Source organism: Mus musculus, chromosome 16 (genome assembly GCF_000001635.26).
Source record: "Mus musculus strain C57BL/6J chromosome 16, GRCm38.p6 C57BL/6J".
Taxonomy (NCBI): Eukaryota; Metazoa; Chordata; class Mammalia; order Rodentia; family Muridae; genus Mus; species Mus musculus.
In genome coordinates, this window is record NC_000082.6 from 62,889,655 (window position 1) to 62,908,600 (window position 18,946).

The 18,946-nt window shown below is 38.4% G+C and overlaps 1 protein-coding gene across 2 annotated transcripts in view; it reads left to right on the top strand.

The window, feature by feature from the left end:
• The window catches only part of Pros1 (protein S (alpha)), a 75,040-nt gene that overhangs the window by 35,348 nt on the left and 20,746 nt on the right, over window positions 1-18,946 (top strand). Inside the window, exons 1-6 of one of the 2 annotated variants that reach the window (XM_011245843.3) lie at window positions 680-775; window positions 9,222-9,308; window positions 10,672-10,794; window positions 10,899-11,030; window positions 13,838-13,963; window positions 18,008-18,129. In XM_011245843.3, the coding sequence (XP_011244145.1) occupies window positions 757-775; window positions 9,222-9,308; window positions 10,672-10,794; window positions 10,899-11,030; window positions 13,838-13,963; window positions 18,008-18,129 (609 nt within the window). In that variant the 5' untranslated portion in view covers window positions 680-756. Of the gene's footprint in view, window positions 1-679; window positions 776-9,221; window positions 9,309-10,671; window positions 10,795-10,898; window positions 11,031-13,837; window positions 13,964-18,007; window positions 18,130-18,946 lie in introns of those variants that run through there. The other variant, NM_011173.3, reaches the window with a different exon arrangement.

An 18,946-nucleotide genomic window follows, 5' to 3' on the forward strand; every position in this document is an offset into this window, starting at 1 on the left:
GCTTTCCTTTCAGAATTCCTCTTTCCTATGCTTGGTTTCACCCCATTACCTCTAGCCAACTAGAAATAGAAAGGAAGTCATTGGGAAAATATAGGAATGAATTCTGATATTATTGTTAATATAGTCTTGTAAATGATTAAGCCATTAAACCCAATACTCTTGGAATTTGAATGCAGTACTTTATATGTTTTCTTTATTTTTATATATTACTCTGTGTACCCTTGGTGCAATTTTGGAGACATTTTGTGAAGAATATTTATACTTTGGATCTTATGAGAAAATTACAAAAAATTGTATGCATTTGTATTTATGTTATAGGATGACTAATACACTAAAAGTCCAAGACCACTGGGTACACGATCGCTTTGAAACATGATTGCTCTTCAGAGTTTTTAGTGTACACAATGGTCAGGATTCTTTATTTATGCCACCTGCTGAGCTTGGGTGACTTGACTGTACTGTACAATGCTGTATGTAGTTCATCCTTTTGCCAACTGTAAGACATCAATCAATTCTATTGGTAGCTCTCTGTTGAGCACAGCAAGATCTTAGCTTTCCAAAGTCTATGAGCCCATTTGTCACCTCTGTAGGTGGGTTTTTAGCAAGATTCCAAAGCACTTAATAAAATGTACTTCTTTTTGCTCTCTTCATTTTTCTCCTCTGATGTGCAATTTCTGTTTTTGCTTCTTTCTCTTCTTTTCATCCTTCCAAGTTTTGCCCAAGCTGGATCCTTCTTAACTTCCATGGTCAGATGTGATGGAATACATTCAGGGTGGTAAGGCTCAGTCCTTTCTTTCCTTCTCTAGCTATGAATACCAGTGTTGAATATCTTTTTTCTTTCTTTCTTTCTTTCTTTCTTTCTTTCTTTCTTTCTTTCTTTCTTTCTTTCTTTCTTTCTTTCTTTCTTTCTTTCTTAAGATTCATTTGTTTATTATATGTAAGTACACTGTAGCTATCTTCAGATGCACCAGAAGAGGGCATCCAATCTCATTACAGATGGTTGTGAGCCACCATATGGTTGCTGGGTTTTGAACTCAGGACCTTCGGGAAAGCAGTCAGTGTTCTTAACCGCTGAGCCATCTCTCCAGCCCCGAATATCTTTTTTCAATAGCACACACCAAGAACAGTAATTGGGAGGTCCTGTTATTTGTGTCCACAAATATGAAGTTCAACAAGGTTTTGTTAAACCCTTTGCTTTTACATTTTAAAGGGTAGAGAATGGATAAAAGCATTCAACCAGGAAAATAATTTATTTTTGTATACATTATGAGTAATCAATTTCTAAAACAGAAGCCAAGAATTTACATTGTGGAAGTAGCTGAGAAAGGATAAGTTATCAAGACTCTCATATTTAGAAGGGAATTTAAATGTTTAATAATAAAATGAAATACTACTAAGCTACTTAAAATTATAAGGTTATAGTAACCTTGCTTCTTGAGGCCAGGTAATGAGGTGGTATGTTTGTAGGAGCAACCATCTGAAATATACATTCTTTGATCACAGTACATTTGAAAAAATATTAATAATGTTTTAATATAGAACTATGTATTTTTGAGAGATTCCTGAAATAACAATTTTCTCTCCTTTTATCTCTTTAATATTTTCTGGATCCATCCAACCTTCTCTTTTCTTTCCATGAGTATTTGGCAGCATGACAGGAGATTAAAATACAAGCAAATAAGAACCTAAAATCTGAGATGTGCTTTCCAGTTTCAGAATAATCCTTAGCTGGCATCATGGTTTCATTTTTGCTATTGTTGTTATTTTTAACTATTAGAAGAGGTTTATATTTATTATATGCAGAATATCACTAGGCTTCCTAACTTTAGGTTTCTTGGACTGTTAAGGAGACAGGTAATAAATTTATTGTCAATTTTTCTTCTATTGGGAGGTGTTATTATTATCTAATCCATTAGGTGGAAAAATGTTCTTGATTGATATTTTATATTTTGTTTTTTATGGCAAACTGGTGCCTTTCACTGTTGAAAGAGAAAAAGAATATTCCTTATTAAATTAGTTAGCTGTCCTGTCATTGCACGTGCAGAGGGGCCATGGTCCTTGTTAGAAAAATGCAATATGGTTTTTGTTTTGTTTTTTGTTAGTTTGTTTGTTTTTGGCATGAACCTAGGACCTAGACCATCAGGATAAGAATTATCACTTTGTTCTTTATCAGAACAATAAAAGTTTTGTGTTCTACAGAAAAAAAAAAGAAAAAGAAAAATACAATATATACTTCCTTTCACAATGAACATAATAGTGATTTAATCATTCACAATTTATGCTGAGTTATCCTTACAAGGAGGAAAGGTTATTCAGCACATTAGACCACAGATGTCAATACCTTTTCTACAGTGTCTAGACTTAAAATGTCAGGGCCATATAAAGCCCTTCATGCAGATACCCTCGCCATCTGTTGCCCTTAGAACATGCAATTTAGAATAGAAATACCCTGGACTTACTGACATTTATACATAGATGGAAATAATTGATGTCATTAGTTCATTTCAAGAAATGAAAAAAGATAATGGTTTCTAAGAACTTTTCAAATGAAGTTTTAAAATGATACAAACACCCGGGCAGTGGTGGCCCTTGCCTTTGATCCCAGCACTTGGGAGGCAGAGGCAGGTGGGTTTCTGAGTTCGAGGCCAGCCTGGTCTACAAATTGAATTCCAGGACAGCCAGGGATACACAGAGAAACCCTGTCTCGAAAAAAACCCAACCAACCAACCAAACAACAACAACAAAAATGACCCAAACATATGTTTATATATAGACTTATAAAATCAAGTTTATAGACATCTTATGAACTGGTAGAGCTTGAACTCAGTCCTTGTACATGCTAGGTGCCACTCTGCCACTGAGTTATAACCCTGGACTATCTTTATAGCTTAAATTCTCTCTCTCTCTCTCTTTTTTTAAAGCATTCTTTGTATTTTCCCTGAGGAAATGGGATAAATAAGCTTACCATCTATATGGGCATTGGAAAATATCTCCTGGTAAATGAAATGACTTTGTTCATAGAGAATAAATTCTCTGGAGAATGGTAAACTGTGAGCCTAAATGTAAATATTAAAAATCATTCTTTAGGGCTGGAGATGCAGCTCATCAGTAGAATGCTTTCCTGACATGCATAGGACCTTAGGTTTAGTTCCTAAAACCACACACACACACACACACACACACACACACACACACACACAAACCAAACAAACAGGTAAACAAAGCAAAGCACTTTAGCTTGCAGGTCCTGCCGAGCTAGTGAATTCATCCAAACTTCTTTCTTCATCTTTTCAAGTCATCTCTGGAGAAGCGTTAGAAATCTCAGCAATAATGTTAAGAAGAACCTAAAGCAAGAAGTAGCCTGAAGTCTGGTAAGAGACAGGGCTGTAGTCAATAATGTAGCGGTGAGAACACAAACAGCAAAGCTTGAAAAAGGCCCATGTGTCCAGATGAAAAAACCAAAAAAGTGCAATAGAGTAAGCTCCAAATAGCAAGACATAAAATATGAATAGAAGTAGATGAAATGGAAAACAGCAAAGAAGACGGATAAAAGCAAAATTTATACTTTGAAAAGGCTTGTAACTCACCAGTAGTAACGGGAACTTTGAAGCCTACAGTGACTTCCAGTGAGCTTTTCCATCTTTCTGTGATGAACTGTATTTTCCAAAGATGAGACAGAAGTGTCTCCTGCTCCCCACACTCTCTGATGTGTAATTCCCACTCCGTTATCATTCCCTGCCCACACACCCTTGGGTGGATCCTGGAGTTGCTTACATCATAATAAAGGGTAGCAGCAGTACAGTATCCCTTACAAGGCATTTCTGCTTCCTCCTTGGATGCTAGCTGCTATGGGAAAAGAGGCATGTTAAGACCAGCATGGTGAAAGAAACTCAGCCACATGAATAAACTCTGACATATAATATTTTATATACAAGTAGAAGTGGGGTATCAGACAGTGTGAGCTGACATGGCTCACCTTAGAATGGCTTTCCTCGGAATCCAATGCTCTGGCTGACTTCACATGCCACAGACATCTTTTGTTTGGTGAATTAATTGCTTCTCAGATATTGGACCCCCCAAATCAAATCCAAATAGCTATTAGTTAAACTAGTAATTTTGGGGATGGCTTGCTATTCTGCAAAAGGTAACTAGGTATTGAATATCTGAGCAAAGAAGTAATACACGCCATTTCTTTTATGTCAATAAGTTTGGAGAACTGTAAACAACATTAAAGTCTCTTATCTCTTATGTCATATTATTTCTTAGTCTGCTTGCCATTTAAGCCATTACTTTCATAGATTTGTAGTCAGGAACAAAAGGAATGGGTCAACTATTCCATAATATTAAGGAATTACGCAAATATTATTGTGTTAGTCTCTATGCAACACTAGAAGACGTGGAAATTGCCTGCAGCAACCAGAACTAGTGACTGCTAGTGACTTAATTATTGACTTAATTATTCATGCTCATTAACTCAGGCTCTCATCTGTTCTGCAGACTTGAAAGTTTCTTTGCTACAGCAAACAAACAAACAGATTTTATGGGACGGTAGATTTCCCTTCTAATCCCATGTCTTTTGTTGTTGTTGTTTTCAGATAAAGATTCTTATCCACAAAAAGAAGAACTTATAAACTTATTTTTCATGACTGTTATTTATTGCAAACTGACTCGTAGATTTTCAACTTTTCAGGGAGATAAATGTGTTACAACCAAAAGCCAGCTGTGAGAGATGCTAATGTTAATGAGACAGAAAGGAAGTGCGGGGCAAAGGAAGACTTGACAAAGAATCGGATCATAACCCAGACAGTTCATTGCTTTTAGGATGGATAGTGTAGAAAATGATTTTGATCCACAAACCAGTACAGCAAATGCATGTATTCTCTTGGTAACTTATCAGAAATGGAAAGTTTAGCTTTAGAACAGGTGTGGTGATTGCATGCCTGGGATCCCTCAGTATTGATGAGGCTAAGGCAGGAGGATCATGAGTTCAAAGCCAAACTACACTACATAGGATAATAAGTAGAGGGTTGGAGAGATGAGTCAGAAGCTAAGAGCATAAATCACCCTTGCAACGGACCTGAGTTCAGTTCAGGTTTTAGGGAAACTGATACCTATAATCCCTCAACAGACACCTATACATTCCCACACAAAGATACACACACACATACATACATACATACATACATACATACACACACACACACACACACCATTTAAAAAGTGAAAGTAAGTAAAATAAATAAAGCTTATCTACGGCACATCCTGTAACATCTCAGGGAAGAATTCCTTTTTAATCCAGAGTTTCAGTATGTATATGGTTTGAAGATGTGCCCAGTAACAACAGCAACTCCGACAATCACCTCCGTGATCTTGACACAGTTACAGCTACACACTCTTGTTCAAAGTGCAGTACACACTTATGCTTTCTGCAAGGCATAGTACAAAAACCGGATGTCTCCAGGAAAACAGAAAAGCTCACAACAAATAGAAGTTGAACACTGACCAAAACATAGGGAGCCAATCTGTAAATTTATTCTACAAAGACTGCACAGCAGAAGTAAAACGAATAGAGACTATTGTGTGGTCCTTTAACACAGCAGTTCTCAACCTGTGTGGCTCAACCCCTTTGGAAGTGGAATGGTTCTTTCACAGGGGTTGTCTAAGATGATTGGAAAACATAGATATTTGCATTATGATTGATAAATAGCAAAATTATGGCTCTGAAGTAGTAATAAGAGCAATTTTACGGTTGAGAGTCAGCACAACATGAGGAACTGTATTAAAGGGTCTCAGCATTAGGAAGGTTGAGAACCCACTGCTTGAACATTTTGGCGTGAAGAACTGGCCGTAAGTCAAAACCAAACTGCTGCTAAGAAATTCCGATGGCCTTCCAATAACAGAAGTTCCATCCTGTGAACTAAAGGAAGGTCAGATGGCTTTACTACAGAATGATGTTCTTCATGTCAGAAATATCTATTCGGAGCTGAAAGGTTAACTTACGTTACTGTGAGGGAGACAGGAAGCTAGAATTGGGTGGTCCAGGTGATGGCAAAGGCTTTATCCACACAGCAGTTGTTCTAACCTCACAAAGGAAAGGCTGAGCAATTTCGATGGCTGCTGAATAATTGCAAAGGAAGCTACTTTAGAAACCTGGATGAATTTTGGAACAGGGTTAGCTCTCAGACAGGGAGTAGAAGCTGAAGTTTCAATAGTCTGAGCAGACCTCAGAGGCACTCTGTTGAGGTAAAACAGTGAGTGAATCAACAAATGATGTCAAGAAAGCAAAACCTCTCAGAAAAAGATCTGTTTCAGATGTAGGAAGTAAACTCAAGCAGACCACAAACTGCAGGATTGAAGCTAGAAACCACATAGCTGCCACTAGATGTAGAGATAGGAGGATGCAAAGGTGGCACTCTCTGTGAGGCCTGAGCGACCTGATAAAAGAATGGTTGGTACTGGAGTTCTCAGAGTTGAAAGTTCTGTTACGTTCTGCTCTGTTCTTTCGGTGTGTGTTCTAAAAGTCTTTGACAAAGACTCAGAGGATTTGTTCCCCAGGGTGAAGCATGTGCCTGGTGCACATGCATCCAGTGAGGAGCCCATTGTTGGAGAACTCACCCTCCCTAGGAGTGAGCATACTGCCATTCCGATGAAGTGACATAGTGTCAAACTGCCCTCTGAGTTCATCTCTTTGAATTCATTGCTCTCTACCCGTAGTCTCTGGCAACTCTCAGACCTAAGCAGAGAAGTTTCTGTGTGCAGTGGATGGTGATGAACGCAGAAACATGACTGCTCAGAGTACAGGGAATAAGTGGAGGTCTCAGCCAGCCAGAAGTGGGAGGTTTTTAAATCACAGCCCTTCTCTGAGGATCCAGGCCCACGCCCAAAGAGGAGTGGGAAGATTGTTAAAGTCAGAGGCAGGGGAGTCCTGGAGCAAAACAGCATCCCATGCATAGGACAGAACTGATGCACATACACATTCACAGCAGCTGTGGATGTCTGCACAAGATCAAGTTGACATTCTCAAAATTCTAGTGTCCAGTGAGAAGGGGGCCATGAGCTCCCACCTGTAGCTGGGGAGCTATGGACAGATGATGGTCTCAGAGAGAGAGAGAGAGACAGAGAGAGAGAGAGAGACAGAGAGACAGAGAGACAGAGAGACAGAGACAGAGAGAGACAGACAGACAGAAAGACAGAGACGGATAGAGAGAGAGATTAGCCTTACACTAAGACATATATGGGCAGAATACTTTGAAGTTAGAGAATTTTCATACCCGTACCTCAGCAGAATGGCTGTGTGCAGAAGACCTGAAGACATAAAACATTAGTAGACATACTAACATAGAAGAGGGCAATCTCAATTCCCTCCCCCCCCCCGTAGACAAAGAACCAAAGGCAACTGACAGATGTGGAGAAGGGGAAAGATAGTCCTCTACAGTGATGAAATCCATGGTTGATTACCCAATACCAAGTGGTCATCCCTGAAATCATGTACATCTAAGCCACATTACATAGGCTGAGCAGGCTGTATTTATATATTTAGGCCATAATGTGGAGAGGGAGCAAATGGGAAGGGGTGAGGTACATAGAAGGGATTGGAGGAAGGAGGGGGAAAAAGAAATGATGTAATGATATGTTCATTTAAGATTTTTACAAAATTAATTTATAAAAGAGGATATGATGTCGCTGAGACAGAAAGATGAGGTGGATATGGGTTTGGGGAGAGTGAGAGGAGAATGTATTCAAGACACATCATGAAATTCTCAAAGATTAATATATATATCAAATAAGACTCAGAATAACTGTATATTAGAAAGGCTGTGGCTTAGAGCTGCCTCAAAGGGCTTTTAAAGCCAAACTATGAAAAGGTGTTGATTCTCAGAGTATCAAAAGGTGAACATGTTAAACAAAACTTATAAAATAAAAATAAAAAGTTAAAATGTTAAGTGAGCTTATTCTTAGTTTTTACTGAAAACAGAGCCAGCATAGTAGATCCTAAGACTTAATCAAATCACAATAATAAACCATGATACAAATGAGATCAATTTTTAGATGGGTTGTTTACCATAGCAGCAGAATGAACTTGCCTATCCTAGTTTTAGCAGATTATATTAATACAATACTAACAAGTAATATGTTTCAGATGTCGTTGAAGGAACATTCTGGAACTAAATTATTCAATTGCACTAGAGTATTTTCATAACTATCTCTACAAATATGTACCAGCACAAAGGCCATCACACAAGAAGAGAAGAAAAAAACAAACACCCCTGAACTTTAAAAGTCAAGCTCCAAAGTTCTCCTTCTTTTGATTCAGCCTAAACAGCAGTAATCCCTTCTCTCAAGAGGAGAGGATCAATAACAAACATGCCAGGTCCATATCCTGTGTGGCCACAGGTCACCGTTTTCACCTGTGTGGTCACAGGTCACTGGTTTTACCTGTATGGTTCCTCAATGGAGACCAACCAGAACTTTTTTTTTCTTTCAGGGCGTCTCTGAGTCAGTTGAATAGCTGGTTAGGAGAAAGACCTTGTATGCTACTCGCTGATGACCTGAGTGTAGTGCCCAGAACGCAGGGAGACATTCTGGGTCATGTCTGCAATCCCAGCTCTCCTAGAGGGAAATGGGAGGCAGAGATAGGACTGGCAGAAGCTCAGGAATTAGCACAGCAGCAGAAATTACAAGATTTCTTGCCTCAAAACAAGGAGGAAAGAACTGACTCCTAAAAAGTTGTGCTCTCCTCTCGGGATGTCTTATTACAAGAGCATGTATGCGTGAGCACGTGCGCACACACACTAAATAAATATCTTTAAACAACATATTTATTCCTCACACTACCAATGCTGTATTTTGTTCACATCTGTCAATCCATTTATATATAACATTTACAACTCAATATTCATCAAGGCATGTTTTAGATAAAATGCTGTTTTTCAAGGGAAAAGAAAACATGGACTCTAACCATAAAAAGACTGTCTTCTCCATCTTGTTAGAAATGCGTCAGGTTACAGCTGCTTTGCTACCAGGTAGGCATCATCAGTTTAACTGAGGAGTTCTCTTGAACTTTGACAGAACAAAAGCAGAGGTGGCAACTTTTAGGGTGGTCTGTTAGTACTAACTCTTGTGAAGCAACAGGGATGGTAATATCCCAGCTTTCGGATAATTTCTGCTGTTAGTTCAGATCAAGCCTGCTGTGATGCGATTACATCTCTTCTATCTCACAGGTTGTCTGGGGGCATTCCGTGTTGGCTCATTCCATGCTGCGAGGCAGTCAGCTAATGCTTATCCTGACCTCAGAAGCTGTGTCAAAGGTAAGCTGATGTTTGAAAACATCATAGAAGTCCTGTGAGTAAAAACCCCTGTGCTAATATAAACCGATGTTTGAAAGCCAGTAAGTGAGCTCCTGAAGTGGGCTATGTCAAGCAGTAATGCAATTTTGAACTTCATATAGAAGCGTAATTTTCCATTGTAAATGCATCTGTTACATTTAAAATGAAAATTTCCCCAAACATTTCAGCTGAGCGGTGGTCAGTGATAGTAGGCTTCAAGTTACCAGCTGTCAGAAATTTTATTTCTAGCATCTTTATTTTGTCCTGAATTGTATAGTCACATAGTATGACCACATGTTATAGTTAACTGGTAGGTCAGAGGAGAGCTATGCACATTCTTTAAACTTTTGGGCACTAACAATATAAAATATGAAAACGTGTGTATGATAACATCCTTTATTCTCTGAAGTTTGTTCAGGGCCTACAGTGACCACCATTTGATAGTTGGGCTCATTTTCTTTCCTTTTTCTGCAACTCATTCTCCAGTGTTTGAAAACTATTCTTTTATGTATTTTAATAAGAATTTTACATATTTAAGGCAAGAAGTTCCCTTTCATTTCATCTTGATTCAAGTTGGAATTGAGAAATTCTATTGTTGCACTATTATAGTTTGCTTGGTCTGTCTTCCTCATAGAATTGTCTTAAGGTTTAAATCAAGTGAAATATTTTTCTGGCCCATTGGTACATACATGTAATCCCAGCACTTGGGAGGCAGAGGCAGGCAGATCTCTGTGAGTTCAAGACCAGCCTGCTCTACATAGTAAGTTTCAGGACAGTCAGAGCCTTGTCTCACTTTTTCATTTCTTCCATACTTAAATTCCTTCCTTCCTTCCTTCCTTCCTTCCTTCCTTCCTTCCTTCCTTCCTTCCTCCCTCCCTCCCTCCCTCCCTCCTTCCCTCCCTTCTTCCCCTCCCCTCCACCCCCCATTTACTTACTTTCTTTCTCTCTCTCTCTCTCTCTCTCTCTCTCTCTCTTTCTTTCTTTTTGAGATTGTGTCTTATGTATCCTAGTCTGGCCTTGAACTGGTTGTACAACCAAAGATGACCTTCAATTAGTGTTCTCTCCACCTCCTGAGTGCTGGGATCACAGGCATGAGCCCACCCCATCAAGTATATGCAGTGGTTGCTATCAAATCTAGTAATTAGCACATGCTAGATAATAACTCCACCAACTGAGCTGCACATCCAGGCTACATTCCATTTTTAATGAGCAAGCACTGTTTGAAAAAATGAGGAAGAATCCATCATAGCCCTGTTGGTTGTAAGCATGCAATGGCACGTTTCCAAGTCTTCTATTTGCTTTCCTTCCCCGAGATAAAAATTTAAAAGAGATCTGTTTCCTTTAGCCATCTCAGACCAATGTGACCCTATACCATGCAATGAAGATGGGTATCTGGCCTGCCAAGATGGCCAAGCTGCTTTTACTTGCTTCTGTAAGCCCGGCTGGCAAGGAGACAGGTGTCAGTATGGTATGTATAAAAAAATCCACGCCCTTTGGCTTTCCTGGGATGGTTGCATTACAAATCATCTGAATATGATATTTAATTAAAAATAACTTATTTTTTTATTGCAGATGTAAATGAATGTAAAGATCCCTCAAATGTCAATGGAGGCTGCAGCCAGATTTGTGACAACACTCCTGGAAGTTACCACTGCTCCTGTAAAAGAGGCTTTGCTATGCTCCCAAATAAGAAAGACTGCAAAGGTTAGAGCCCAGAAACGGAATACAAATGTATTCACTGTGTGAGGCCGGTAGAGGAATTTCCCTGGGAAAGTTCTGCGGAAAGTGGTCAGAAAGTACTTACAGGAAATGTGCCTCTATGTCCACGAGGAACCTTGTGATGCTGTGCGATTCTTAGTTTATGATACCACTGTCAAGACTATTTCATGTTCTTCTTGGGTGTGCATATGCCCGAGAACATATTTCAAGAATTCATTTAGTTACATATAAAGGTAATTTAAGCACTTCATAGGAAGAGAGGCTCCGGTGCTACCGACTTTGCAAAGCCATTGTTCTGTGTTCAGAATTGGCTACTATACTCCTGTGGTTCCGTAAGAGGAACAGCAGCTATGCAAGGAAATCTGCAGCTCTTAATATTATATCTTATCTTTGCTTTTCAGAAATATCTTTATGATTTCCAAAATAAATCCATTATTTTGCACTGCATTTCCAGCCATGGTTATGAGAAAGATGGAGAATCTGGTTTTCATTCTCTTTACACCTAACTCTTCCATCATTGCTCCTCACTCTTTTTTTTCTTTGGATGTAAATAATCTCTCAGGTTAGCTTTTTGTGTGTGGCTAGTATATTGCTTTTGGCTTTCTCTATGAATCTTCATCTCCCAAAGTTTTCCTTTTTTCTCCTTTCATATTCTGTGTCATTGGACTGCTTGGATTACTATAAGACACCTACAAATAATTATCCTAGGTGAAGGTATAGCTCAAACCAGAATTCTGATCCAGCTGTGAAATCTTTCTATGAAGCAGAAACTCTTAAAAAAGATTTCTTTCTTCCTCCTTTGTTTAATTAAGAGGTTAAAAATTCAGTAGATTAAGTATGAAGTTTTGTTGTATAAGCCTTTATTTTTTTCTTAGAAAATGCCCCCCCCCCGGAATTCATATTTAAGGCACTTTCCATTGACTTGGTAGTATTCAGTATTGTATAGTTCACGACAGTGTAATTTAAAGTGCCGTGGAGTGGAATGAAGCTGAAATGAAATGCATTTACTAACAGTCTCTTCCAAGCCATTATCTAATTCAGGACTGTACAACTCTCTTGCCTGACTATTTAAAGATTTTAGTTTGGCTGTTAGAGTAGGTGCATCATTAGAAAAGCAGTTACAAAAAGCTATTATAACTCAGAATACCATGTACATTATACAGATAGTACCCATTCCTACTCGAATATCCTTTAATATTCCTACTTTAATAATATCCTTATTCAAATTTTGTGATTTTTTTCATATTCACATCAAGTTAATACATGCATGTAAAATTATTAAAAATAAGTTTTTGTTTTGTTTGTTTGTTTGTTTGCTGGGAATACAGTTCATTGGTGAAGTGCATACCTGGCATGTGGAAGTCTTGGGAGCCTTTCTCAGTGCTGCCAAACAACCAATAGAATGTTTCTGCAAATCAGAACTTAGGCAATTAGCTCTTTCTTTACGTAGTGATGTATGTGAGATATGCAGCAGAACACAGAATTTATAGAAAAATATGTAGAAAACTATAAAAGTAGGACCTTGACCGTGTTGTGGAAAGACATGAAATTGGGGTGGCAGTTATTAACTAAATATGAATGTCTAAAACCCCGGCAGATAATTAGATGTGGATACAGAGTCACCATATCAATGAGCTGCACCTAATTCGTATGCGCTATGTATTTCCCTACAAATCTACCTAAAGCCGAGTAGTCTAAGTACTGCGTTTTTATTTTCTTCTAAACCTGTGGACTTTTAAAAGGCTTTTTGATCCTTAGCTTTTCTTTAATTAACTGAGGATTCATATGAAGTTTTAAGGAATAGTAGAGATCATATGTATTAAGTGGTTTCCCTAATTAGTAATATTTACCTAATTTTTGTATAAGTCCATCCACATTTAGAACATTGGCATTGGCATACTTAAGATGTAGAAACATTTCCTTACTACGGGGATTAATTTTATTATTTCGAAGCGAGTTATTTGGAACAGAGTGATGTCTACATTTTCATCTGTTCCTATGCCCAGATAAACATGCCAGTTTTCAAAGCTGGAAATACACTTCCCGTTCGACTTTGTCTGTGCCCATTGTCCTGCGTACACAAAGCTGAGGAATAATTGCGTCTATGTAGAGCTTTCTCTCCCTTGTTTGCCTTTGTTTGGAATGGCTACCCTCTGCCCTCTTGCAACCTGTCTTTTGCTTCTCACTACCTTGTCTAACACAACAAATGCACCTGAAATTTCTAGAATAATTAAAAGCTACTAGAGGATTCTAGAATTAATGAAGTTTTAGAAATTCTTTTACACTTTATTCTGGTCCACCTTAAATGTTAATTATTGATTACTGTAGGCAAGGTGGATTAAAAAAATTAGGTATTTGTTTACATCCAGGTAAAAAGAAAACAGATGAGTTGACATTTGTTAAATATTTGTAGTGACGCATCAAATGAATCTACATTGACAACCAATTTCATAAATTTAAATATAGATTTAGAAGCATGAATATAAATTTGGAAGTATATTTATAGAATATTAAGAATGTAATTGAGTCTCTTCTTTCATGTGTTTTTATACTTCTCCCTGGTAGATAAGAAAATCACTAAAAAAAATTCTTTTTTTTCCATTCCTATAAAGGCACATTAGGCAAACTTCCCATGAATTCATGCAAAAGTCATATTTATGGAACTAAAACATGGTGAAAAAATTTATTACTGTGCTCTTCCAAGACTGTTGATATAAACATCAAATATGATTTAGAAACCAAATAAGCATTTATTTGATATTGGAAAATGTTAACGTTGATTTTATTCATAGATTTGGATGAATGCGCTCTAAAGCCAAGTGTCTGTGGCACAGCTGTGTGCAAGAACATTCCAGGAGACTTCGAATGTGAATGTCCCGACGGCTACCGATATGATCCCTCATCAAAATCTTGTAAAGGTAGATCGATGACGCTGTAACTGCCTGTGGCAGAGATGGTGGGTTTGAACCCCGAGTTAATAGCAGACAAAGCAATACTTTTGCTAACCCCTGATGCAGCTTGGTTGATTTGGTGGTTGCAGGCTTTCTTAACAAATAGAAGTACCAAGTAAGACTCATGGTCTTTGGGGGTTTAATATTACTCACCCCATTTAATCCATGAACCTTCATTTAAAAAAAAAGCTAGAGTCTCCGTTGTTATAAAAGCAAAGTGAACACATTTTTATAGCCTGTAGACAACTTTAAAAGAAAATTTTAATTTGAAAGAAAATATCCATATACACAAGGAGAGATAACACAAGCTTTAATTGTGGGACTGAAACCGTGAACCTTCTTAGCACCTCAGATTTTATTCCATATTGTTTTCCGTCATTTTTTTCTGTGCATGTATAGGTTATTTTATAATAGAAACGGGGCTGGAGAGGTGGCTCAGCAGTTAAGAACATTGCAGAGACTTTTAAAAAATATTTTTATTAGGTATTTTCCTCATTTACATTTCCAATGCTATCCCAAAAGTCCCCCATACCCTCCCCCCCCACTCCCCTACCCACCCACTCCCACTTTCTGGCCCTGGCGTTCCCCTGTACTGGGGCATATAAAGTTTGCAAGTCCAATGGGCCTCTCTTTCCAGTGATGGCCGACTAGGCCATCTTTTGATACCTATGCAGCTAGAGTCCAGTTGCAGAGACTTTTGCAGAGGGTCTGGATTCAGTTCCCAGAGCCTGAGACATGTGGCTCCCAACCACCTGTCACTTCAGTTCCAGTGGGTCTGACTCCCTCTTCTGGCCTTCTCCGAGACCTGTATGTACATGGTGCACATATATGCACTCAGGTGCACACACATGCATACACAATAAAATAAGGTAAATAATAATGAGAAGGTTAAGATGAGACATTCATTATCTCGACTGATGTGATAAGGGAGATCTACAGACTTGAGGATTGCTGGTTGTGATGCTAAGACCTATAGTTTGACCAGCCCCTTGTGGATGCTGCTCTCTCTTTGTAAGGTTGCCATGGTGTCAGTGTGGATGCCTTGGGAAGCTTAAATGCGTTATGTCTGCTTTTGCTTTAGACTGTTTATGAATTATCTCACCTATTTCTTTAAATGTTATAAAATTTCAAATCAGATTAACATCATGCCTGAAACTAATCACCTCAATGAAAATAGAACCCACTGTATGCTTGTAATGATTTTAAAGTGGAAAGCTCAGTAACACCGATCAATCACGTGCCTCTGTAGCCTCCACGTGACACTTGTCTGTTTTCATCACCCCAGATACAAACTGTGAAGCAGACATGAGCTCTCTCTTAATGGTTTTCTTCCTAGAGAAAATCTGTTACTCTACTAAGCTTGTCTTAGAATTTATATAAGTGGATAGTGATTTTGTAGTATGCGTTTATCTTCTAATTGTTTATAGTGCTGTTGTAGTATAGACATTTTACTTCCCTCTGCATGCACACTCATACATTTCTGCTTTCCACTATTCCTCGTGGGAATCTCTGTGGGAAACTTAGGAGTTCTGCTTCACTGAAGCTGAACTAAGCAGGGTCCTGATTACAACAGAGACTTCCTAAATTCAGATGGGCTTAGTGAAGGAGTCAGGGTGCTAGTTTATAGACACAGAACCTCCACAAGTCAGGTCCTTGTCTTGTTAATTAACCCTAACTCTAACTCTAACCCTAACCCTAACCCTGGCCCTAGCCCTGGCCCTAGGAAAGATGAATCTCATGGACCTCAGGGAAGTTAAGTTTTAGAAAGGAACTTATGATGAAGTCATAGGTAGTGTTTAAGAGGATGCAAATGAGCAGAGCTTCTGTGGGTAGCAGCCACCCCAGAACTGGGGTACCACTGAGCTGCTCCTTTAGGGGCTTACGGGAGGACTTCTGGCAGAAACTGTTGAGGAATGGGAGGGTTGGTCCAGTCACCTGCCTCAATGTCTATTTCAGGTATCAGAGGTACAGTTTTGGTCACACCCTCAGATATAGCTTCTAGGCAGCTGTGCAAAAGGAGAGGCAAGATAACAGGAAATCAGGCTGGAAACTAAAACTCCCAAACACTGTTGGCATTTGTGGCGCCTCCAAGGATGACAAGATCACGAACATTCCCAGCCTCTGGACAAGGATAAGGATCAAAGACTTTGCTGCTAAACTGCCTGGCCAGCTTCTATTATCTACTCTCATCCTTATTATTAGGTGTTTTAATCACCTAAATCATAGTTTCATTTGCTAAAGGGCAGATTTCTAAATGTTTTATAAATGAGTACATATATGTCTTATTTTAATATTACATCATATAATTTTAATGCATTTAAAGTATGATTAACTCTGGAAATGTATCTTAAAGTATTTAAAAGAGCATATATTACATGATAACCTTAATAAGAATTTCATAAATTTATAATAGGGTATATCAAATGTAATTTCAATGACTTTCTATAGCCCTGGAATAGTCTTTAGCTTAGACATGTTATTGCAAAGTGAAGAGTCGGGGACAGATCAGTTAAAATATTTCAAATTATCGAGAGCAATAGAACAGTGAAGTTTGAAAAACACAAAGAACATTAATATAGGTCATTAAATTTATGGCCACAAGCTCTTAATATCACCCAACGTGGCCGTGACAAATATTCACTACTTATGGTCATACTCTACAGTGGAAACAAAATGATGAGTCAAATATCCACACTCTCTCCACTTAGAAATACCAACTGATGATGCATGATTAAATAAATCAACACATATTAATATGTGATATGATCTGAGTTGATGAGAGCATGAAATACAGTTGCTCTAAAACATAAAGCAAAAGATATTAGCTTGTTGTGAGATGAAGGACTTCTCAGAGAGAAAGGGGTGGCTTTGTCAAAATCTCAGAGATGAAGAGAAATGAATTTGGGAAAGGCTGGCTTTGAGAGCATGATCACCAGGGGTGAGGAAATGAGCTCCTGAGTCCCCATGCGTTGATCGGTTATGCAGAAGGACACTGAACCCGAAAGTCAGAGGTCAATTGCAAAGGTCATGAGGGTGACCTAATAGCAATTGAATGGGTAGAGAATTCTGTCTAGGTATTATGGTGGATAGTCCTGTGGGTCTGAAGTATTAGAAAGAAGCTGCAACTATGAAGGGTGTTAGATGGTTAAAACTGCAATTTCTGAAGATTTCTCATTGTTGCACTTCCAGAGTCTACCTACAATTTACCTTGGGTGAGTTCTCTAAATAGCCACCTCTGTGTTAGACTAAACATCCCGTGACTAACAGATAAACACTCTTGGGAATTTATTAACTTAATGAAACAAAACAAAATAAAAGATAACATCTGATGCCTATCTACTTACTTTATCAACTTAATGTTTTCACTAGTGTGTGTGTCTTTGTTCTCTTACTGTAAAAATTTCATTAAATTGCTTCCATGTTGGAACTTGGGATTTATGCTCACATCAGCATGTGCCCTGGGACACTATTACTCCTACTGGATTAGAAAATAAACTATCCCTTATCTCTTTTGAATAAAAAACAATATGGCCAGTATTAATTGTTGCCTTATTATACTATTAGAAGGAGTCTTGTGCTTTTGATATTGTAAGTTTATCCACTAATCTTTCAGTCCATTAAGGTCAGCTTTCCTTCCCTTCACTTTCTCTCCTTCCATGTCCTCACCTTTATCCCCCTGATTTCTTCTGTTTTACAGTTATCCCTTATTTTCAAAACAAAGAATCAGAAGATGATTTTTAATGAAATTCTTATAATCACAAATGACAATGAAAACCCTAAGTTGAAAATCAGAAAATTAGCATAATTACTACACTATTACTAATTATTGAAAATGATTTAAAAAAAAGTTTGGAATGTATTCATTAAAAATGGCATTTGGAGCTCCAAGAAATTTCTAGGTCAAATGTTTAGATATGCTGTCATGGCTACTCTGTTTTCTAAGAAACTTCACCTATATCAATTGGATTGAACATTTAGAAGCTATGAAGGGTTCTTCTCTTTTCATCCCAGATGTTGATGAGTGCTCTGAGAACATGTGTGCTCAACTGTGTGTCAATTTCCCTGGAGGCTACTCTTGTTACTGTGATGGGAAGAAAGGATTCAAACTTGCCCAAGATCAGAAGAGTTGTGAGGTAAGCTTTGTAAATCCGAAACTTCTTACCAAGTTGGGGATGGTGGTGCATGTTTTAATGCAAGCACCTGGGAGACTGAGGCAGGAGGATCTCTGAGGTTAGCCTGGTCTACAGATTGAGTTTCAGGTCAGCCAGGGCTAACACAGAGAAGTGAGAAGAAAACAACCCCAAACAAACTTCTGCTCTGTTTTTGGAAATGAGAGATCCAGGTGTTACCAAGATCCCTGGTCCTTGGCCTAAGGATCTTTGTTGAAGGAATTCAGTTGAAGTATAGAACACAATGTGGAAGATAGGTGAGTTCATTATAGAATAGGGAGACATATTCACAGAGGTTAAGAGTGTTGAGTAGCCAGAGAAAACATTACAGAGCTGATGGCTTTCAAGGGATAAGAATTAAGAACATTCTCACAAGGTGAGAGTGACAATTACTAGATAGTACATTGTGCCCTTATGTAGTTTAGTCTTCTTCCTCCTCCTCTTCCTCCTCCTCTTCTTCTGTATCTTTTTAAAGATGTATAAAATCTCTAGAACAGACAACTCTCCTGAGTGCCATTTTCCTGCCCACATGATTGACAGGCCTATCTGATTGACTCTCATTTGAGAGAGCAATGGTATGCCTTTGATCCTTGTCAGAAAGCCAGGTAGTTATCCATTATGAAGTGTTAGGGTCCTGGAATCCTACCACTTACACTTTAGATAGTTATCCTGTAATGACCTCCCTGCATCTCAGTGTGGCATGTCTCTTCCCAGTCCCAGAGATAGGACTCAGGACTCATTTCTCTGACCAGTAATTAAAGCCTGGCAGTTCAACTCTGGT